General features: G+C 64.6%; 1 protein-coding gene across 1 annotated transcript in view; it reads left to right on the forward strand.

Annotated features, from left to right (window-relative positions):
* Positions 1-5,630, forward strand: part of NELFB (negative elongation factor complex member B) — a 7,562-nt gene extending 1,932 nt beyond the window's left edge. The window contains 9 exon segments of the mRNA XM_025051230.1: positions 1-56; positions 726-838; positions 1,308-1,410; positions 1,625-1,720; positions 1,843-1,985; positions 2,072-2,178; positions 4,365-4,506; positions 4,581-4,689; positions 4,790-5,630. The exon segment at positions 1-56 is cut by the window's left edge and continues 79 nt beyond it. Of these exon segments, the coding sequence (XP_024906998.1) occupies positions 1-56; positions 726-838; positions 1,308-1,410; positions 1,625-1,720; positions 1,843-1,985; positions 2,072-2,178; positions 4,365-4,506; positions 4,581-4,689; positions 4,790-4,936 (1,016 nt within the window). The 3' untranslated portion in view covers positions 4,937-5,630.
* The last annotated feature ends 1,646 nt before the right edge of the window (positions 5,631-7,276 follow it).

Consider the following 7,276-nt stretch of genomic DNA (forward strand, 5'->3'; position numbering starts at 1 on the left):
TGTCCCTGCACGATCTGGACGTCGGCGAAATCTGCTCCGTGGACCCCTGCCACAAGGTGGCGCCCCCAGGCCGCCGCGCTTGCTCTCACCTGGGCTCCGTCTCCCCTCCGCATGCTCGCGGTGGTCCTGGTACCAGGGCTCTGCCCAACCCCCGGGCCCCGGGTGCACGCCGGCCCCTGCACCATCCCGCCCACCCGGCTGGGGTCGGGTTGGGGGGAGGTGTCTACACAGCCACGCTCCTCACCTACCTGTTCCATCAGCCCTCCTCCAGCCGGGCAGGCCCCGTGGCCAGCCCGAGACCCTGCCCCGCCTCCTCCGGGCTTGCCAGGCCTCCGGCCCTCTGCTGCCTGGAGCCCTCGGGCCGCTTAGTGGGGATCACCGTGCTCGGGCTTCCTGCACGGCCCTCGTCCCCAGCACAGATGCTGTGCAGCCAGGATGGCATCACCCCCCCTTAGGGCCATGCGGTGTCATGCTCTGAGATTGCAGTGTTCACCCCCTCGGCGGGGCCACCAGAGAGGTACAGTCATCACCTCTACACACCGCCGGACTGGTGGGGACTCAGGCCCTCGGCCTGTTGGCCTTTGCGCCATCCCGTTCCTGGCACAGGTCCCGGCATGGAGCGGGGCCTTGGCGATGGGACACGGTGGTCCTGACCCCTGCCTGGTGTGGGCGGGGCAGGCTGGAGCGCGGTCTCTGGCTGCGTCTTGACTGTGCCTGCCCCGCAGTTTACTTGGTGCCTGGACGCCTGCATCCGGGAGCGGTTCGTGGACAGCAAGAGGGCCCGGGAGCTGCAGGGCTTCCTCGATGGAGTCAAGAGGGGGCAGGAGCAAGTCCTGGGGTGAGCCTTGGCCTTGTGAAAACGCCCCAGGCCCCCAGCGTCCTGTCCATGGGCGTCCGGATGCGCGTGCGGTGTCAGTGGGGTCTGTGTCCCGTGGCTGTTTTTGCAGCACGGTTTAGAACTGCCTGGCACTTTGTGTCCACGACAGACACGATGCTGGCCAGATACCTGGGCGGGGCCCCTGTGCTCGGTTCTCCTGTCATTGTTGCTGTGGGACTCTGGCAGAGTCTGGGTCAGGTTCCCAGAACCAAAGCAGGACCTTAAGTACTGGTTTTCTAGCATCTTGGTATTTTAAGTTAAGTGCAGGTTTTAAACTGGGAGCTTCTCTTTGGAAGGGGTCCAGAGTGGGTGGTCTCGCTCTGCATGGAGGGGCTGTCTCCCGGCTGAGTGGCTGAGGCAGCCCAGCCCGTGGCTGCCCGCCATGGGCCAGGACCGTCTCAGATTAGTGCTGATGGGCTCCCCCTTGCAGGGATCTGTCCATGATCCTGTGTGACCCGTTCGCCATCAACACCCTGTCGCTGAGTGCGGTCAGGCACCTGCAGGAGCTGGTTGGCCAGGAGACGCTGCCCAGGGTGTGTATGCTCGGCTGCTGTGCTGCCTTCTGGGTAGGCATGGGGCGGTGGCCTGCTGGTGGCTAGGGCCGTGCCACCTCGCTGAGAGCATAGCACCCCACATGTGCATGGCACGTGGAGCCTGTGAGGGACGCATGGTAGCAGGACCCTGCAGCGAGCAGGTTGGGGGAACGAGGCTCAGGTGAGCAGGTGCTGAGGCCCCGTTCCCCTGTAGGACAGCCCCGACCTCCTGCTGCTTCTCAGGCTGCTGGCGCTGGGCCAGGGGGCCTGGGACATGATCGACAGCCAGGTCTTCAAGGAGCCCAAGATGGTAATGGACGGGGCAGGCACCTTACCACCCCTTCCCTGTGAGAGGCTGAAGATGGGCATTGGGGGGTGGCTCAGGCCAGGGACGGGTGGGGCTGTGTGGATGAGCTCTGGCTCCCACCCTAGGAGGTGGGGCTCGTCACCAGGTTCCTGCCGACGCTCATGTCCTTCGTGGTGGACGACCATGCTTTCAACGTGGACCAGAAGCTGCCTGCCGAGGAGAGGGCCCCAGTCACCTACCCTAGCACGCTTCCGGAGAGCTTCACTAAGTACGGCTGTGGGGCGGGGCCGCCCCTTGGGCTCCCCTGGGAAGCCGTGTGGCCGGGCCGCCGGGCTGAGCGCCCTCGCCGCACAGGTTCCTTCAGGAGCAGCGCATGGCCTGCGAGGTGGGGCTGTACTACGTGCTGCACGTCGCCAAGCAGAGGAACAAGAACGCGCTGCTCCGCCTGCTGCCGGGGCTCGGTGAGTCGGTGCCGGCTCCGTCGGTTCTGTGTCTTCTGGAAACTGTTTTGGTACAAAGGCGAGAGGCTGTCACAGATGCTCTCTGCTCCCGTCGCCTTTGGGTGAAGTCCTTGCCCCAGGGGTCGGGGAGCCAGCTTAGTTCAATCCTGCCTGGTGTGGGGTGTGCAGCCTCTCAGGTCCTCAGATGCCGAGAGAGCCCGTGGGAGGCGGTGACACTCCTCCAGGAGGATGGGGTGGGGCAGGTCGCTGTAAGCCAGGAAGGGGAGACGTCTGAGTGGACCCTTTCGTGAGTCAGCTGCGGGTCGAGCCAGGGAGAAGGGGCTTCTGGGAGCCTGGCCGTCCCGCCGCGCACGTAGGCCCACGGGCCTCTGCTGGCCCAGGCCTTATCGGGGTGTTGAGGCTTTTGCAGAGATACTGTACGTTTCTTGCCAAGTGTGTTTCCCGGTCATTGACGAGTCTGCTGGCGAAGTGCTATTTTGTTGGCATCGCTGTGGAGAAAGCTGTCTGTCTGTGGCTGTTAACTTACACCCAGCCGCCACCTACCCAGTGACACGAACCCGTTCTGGAGGGCAGTGTGTCTGAAGGGAGCGTGCCCGGGCTGCAGTCAGGGGTGGGCAGGGCTGGGTCCTGGAGGCTGTGGGCAGGGCATTTGTCCCCTCTGCCCCCCGCATCCTTGGTGGGAGGCCCTGTCCTCTCCCCCCCCAACACACAGCTTCTTCCATCCGATTTGTCTGACTGTGGCCCACCCTCACCCACGCCCTTTCTGAAGGACCCAAGGGTGCCGCTGGGCCCACTAGGTCATGCAGGGTCATCTCCCACCTCGGGCCCTGCCACATTGTCACAGGGACGGCTCCTGGGTCGGGACATGGGCGGGCCCCTGGGCTGGCGTTCCGCCCGTGTTTGGGCACATCCGGGACCAGCTACAGGTACTCGTGTCTGCCTCGTCCTTCCCACTCCTTCCAACGCTTTCGTTTCTGTGTCTTGTGGGCTGGAGACAGGTGTCCTGCTGCAGCAGGAGCATCTGTGTCCCCAGCTGTGCTGCAGCCCCAGGCGGGAGGGGCGCGCTTGCTTGTCTGTGTTATCAGCCCTTAGAGTAAGAACAGCTGTTGATTTTGTAAGTTCTCTTTTGCTGATTTTTTAACTCTACTGTGGGAACCGTTCATGAAATCAGAAGTAAAAAGCACTGTGTGGGGACCCCATGCCCTCCGCCCACCTCCATGGAGATGTGTGTGTGGCCACCTGTCCCCTCAGTGGCAGTCGGGACAAGTCCCGTGCTCCCAGCCCACCGGCCGTGAATGATGTAGCAGGTGTGTCAATGAAAAGGGAAGTTCTTAAAAACCGCGGCTCTAGCCCACTAGCGCCTTGGGTCGTCCCGGTGAGGTCAAGTCTCTCTGGTTGTCACACTTTCGTTCAAGGTGGTTTGTCTGTTCCAGTTAGGGTTCTGACAAGGTCCTCGCGTCACCCTGCGTTTCCCTGCTGCCTTGCGGGTCTCGGGTTTCGTGGGGTTTGTTGGGGGGGACCGGGGTGTTTGCTCCCTGACGGGGAATCGCTAGCACTGTGTCTGCGGTCGGAGCTGTGACGGAGTGCCCCCTTCCCTGGTGCCTCAGCGGTGCGTTGTCCCCGAGACTGTCAGAGCTTTGCGGGCTCCGGTGGTGGCAGCTGGGTCTGTCAGCGTTTCTGGAATAGACGCCACAGCCATCGTGGCCAGGCGCGTGCCCCGTGTGGCCAGCTGCCCTCTGCTGGCTCCCAGCCCTGCTCGTCAGTGAGGGTCGTGGGCGGTTGCTCTCACAGCCTCTCTTGAGGCTGGTGTCTGTGGTTTCAAAAGAAGGACCGTGTTTCTCTGCTGCTGTTCCTCAGGAACGGCAGAGGGGGCCACCAGTGTCTGGTCCTCTAGTTACTGGTTTGTTCGGGCTGTCTCTCTTTTGGAGCCTGCTCAACACAAAGTCCCTTGGCCACTGTGCAGAGCCGTGTGTGATGAGCCTCCACCCGCTCCCTGGGCCTGTGCACTGTAGCCCCGCCCGGGCCCCCGCTGGCCCCACCGCTGGCCTCGCCCATTTGGCCCTGGTTCAAGCTCAGGAAGAGTCCTTGGAAGTGCCATCTTGCAGTCACCCAGTTCTTTCGGGGGTGCAGGGCTGGCCCCAGGCAGGGGTGTGGGTGGCGATGAGTGACTTCGGCTGTGCCCGTAGTGGAGACCTTCGGCGACCTGGCCTTCGGTGACATCTTTCTCCACCTGCTCACGGGGACGCTGGCGCTGCTGGCTGACGAGTTCGCCGTGGAGGACTTCTGCAGCGGCCTTTTCGATGGCTTCCTCCTCACCGCCGCCCCCAGGTACCCCGGGGGACGGACGGGCGCCGGCTGGGCGGGGGGCGGGCTCGGCCTGCAGCACCTGTGGCCTCTTCCAGGAAGGAGAACGTGCAGCGGCACGCGCTGCGGCTGCTCCTGCACCTGCACCACCGCGTGGCGCCGGCCAAGCTGCAGGCCCTGCAGAAGGCGCTGGAGCCCACCGGCCAGGTGGGTGCCGGGGCACGCCACATGCCGGCCGCTCCCCATCAGCGTGGGGGCACTCGGAGTGGCCACGGGGCCTGTCCCCAACTGCGCGCTTTCCCCACAGAGCGGAGAGGCCGTGAAGGAGCTTTACTCCCAGCTCGGCGAGAGACTGGAGCAGCTGGACCAGCAGAAGCCCAGCCCCGCCCAGGCTGCGGAGAGCCCGGCCCTAGAGCTGCCTTTGCCAGCTGTGCCCGCCCCGGCTGGCCTCTGATGCGTCGCCTGGAACCTGGGCAGGGTCCCCAGTGCAGACATGGCCCTGGGTGGCCAGGAGAAGGGGCTCCGTGGACTTGAGCTGCTGGGCCTTGTGTCTCCTAGGACAGACTGGTGCTAACGGGGTCGGCAATGGGCTGAGCCTCGCCCAGCCCCGCCCCGCTCCAGGTCCTGCACGGTGTGCGCCACTGTGGGAACAGGACCAGTGTCCCCAACCTGGCATCTCCGGGCGGGGTCTGTGCAGCACAGCCCCTGCTCGGTGCCCGCCGTGCCCGCCTGGCCCTCGCTCCTGGCCCGCAGTGGGTTCCGCTGCTGTAGGGGAAGCAGCGGCAGTGACTGGGGTTAGGAGGAAGCTCCCTGTGTCCAAGGGGAGGGGGCAGGGGCACCGGGGCCTGAGGGGAAGTGGGCAGGGCCGGCCGTGTTGGCACAGATGGGTGACATTGCTGGGTCAGCCTGGCTCCCTCTGAGGACCTGCCGAGTGTTTGATAGTGGATGGTCCTCTGCGATCTGGCAGGGAGCTGCCCCTCCCCTGACCAACAGCACCCCAGGTAGCAGAGTGGCCAAGGGGCGTCTGGGCTCCCACCCACTGCCTCAGTTTACCCCTGAGTTGTGTGCCCGTGTTCAGCTGCACTGTCTCTGCCACATGAGGGACAGCGTTTGCGCACAGTGTGAATAAAAGACGTTGGTTAAGCCCAGCAGCTGCCTCTGCCTTGGGGGAGTGTGGGGGGCGGGGTGCCCCGGGGCTGGGTGTTGTGTGGGCAGGTGCCTCCTTAAGGGCGTGTCCGTCTTCGGGCCGCAGTCTCGATGTGCAGCCTTGCCCAGGACAGACAGCACGGCTGACAGTCCTGGGCGTGGCTGGCTGGTCATCAGAGCCACACAGGGCCACCAGACTAGCTTCCTCACTGCCCATCGCCAGTGGTGACATGCTTGTCAGGCTCTGGCGGTGGCTGTGACCATGACAGGTGCAGCCCTGCAGGTGGGGAGGGCCTGGGGAGGGCCATAGAGGGGACTGTGGAGAGTCAAGATGTGGGCAGGTTTGGAGCAGCTTTTATTTCTCTTAAGACAGAAGAAACATCTCAGTGCACTGACGGAAGTGACCCAGTGAGAAGTGGCCGGGGCGAGCATGGGGATGGCTGTGCCACTGAGCGGGCCAGAGGGGGCAGGGCCAGGGCGCAAGCAGGGGCCCTCAAGGCAGCAGGGATGACCTCAGGGAGGAGGCGGATCTGTGGGTGCAGACACTGGGGGGTCCCCTTCAGGCTGCTGGCATTTTCCCCGGGAAGCAGGGAACCGCGGAATGGGGACTGAGGAGGGAGGGCAAGGAGGGACTTGGCAGCGGGACCTGCAGGGTCCACCTGAGTTGTGGTCAAGGTGGACAGAGACGGGTCAGTGCAGCTGGGCTCCCCCAGCCCAGACGGGCCGGGGACTGACCCTGGTGCGGGAGGGTGTCAGGGGAGGGCAGGACAGGGGCGTGGCGGGCCGCAGCTGTTGGCAGCGAGGTCTAGGTGGGACGGTGGGAGAGTGGCTAAACCTGGGGGACATAGTTGGAGGTGACCAGCTGCAGGGCTGTGAAGCAGAACCCCTGCGACAGGATGGGAGCAGGGTGCGGGGGCGATAGTGATCCTGAGCAAATACTGTCGGAGGGGAGGGAGGGTCCAACTGTGTGAGCGTCCACAGGGGAATTCGGGAGGGAGTTTGGGAAACCAATCCGCTGTTCGGGGGTGGGGTGGGGAGCAGCCAGGGGAAGGATCTGCGGGGAAGAGGTTGGCGACTTGGACAAGACAGTGAATTTGGGCTGGAGGTGGGAGGGAGGCCTCCCAGAGCCCGTCCGGGTGTGACGGGGGTGGTACCAGGGGCCCTTTTGTCCCTGGACTTGGGAGGAACTGCAGGAGGTTTGGCCTTAGCCCAGGGCTCAGCTTCACTCTTGACTCCTGCCACCCTGTGTTGGAGCCCCCTCCTCACTCGGGCTAGGGCTCTGGACCCCAGAGAGTTTGGCAGATCAGCCCCCAGCAGAAGCAGCCAGCCACTGGGACAGGCCTGCCCGACCCCTGCTCTCCATGCCACGGTCGTGGGGCACAGGCAGGGCCCATAAAGACAATGTGTCCTTCTGCCCTGGAACCAGGAAGGCCTGGGCATGGGCTGAAAGCACTGTCAGGCTACATGGACAAGGGGCTAGAGGGGTCCCCAAGCACCTGGCCCTACAGAGAAGGGGCAGCAGGTCCCGGGGAGCAAGGCCCTGCTGCTGGAGAGGGCTCAGTGGAGCAGTGGCTTCTCAGCCCTGGGAGCAGGATTGTGGGACAAGGTGGTGGTGGCAGAGGGCACTGGCTACATGGACAGACAGGAA

This window comes from Pteropus alecto, unplaced genomic scaffold, assembly GCF_000325575.1.
Source record: "Pteropus alecto unplaced genomic scaffold, ASM32557v1 scaffold67, whole genome shotgun sequence".
In the NCBI taxonomy this organism is placed as follows: Eukaryota; Metazoa; Chordata; class Mammalia; order Chiroptera; family Pteropodidae; genus Pteropus; species Pteropus alecto.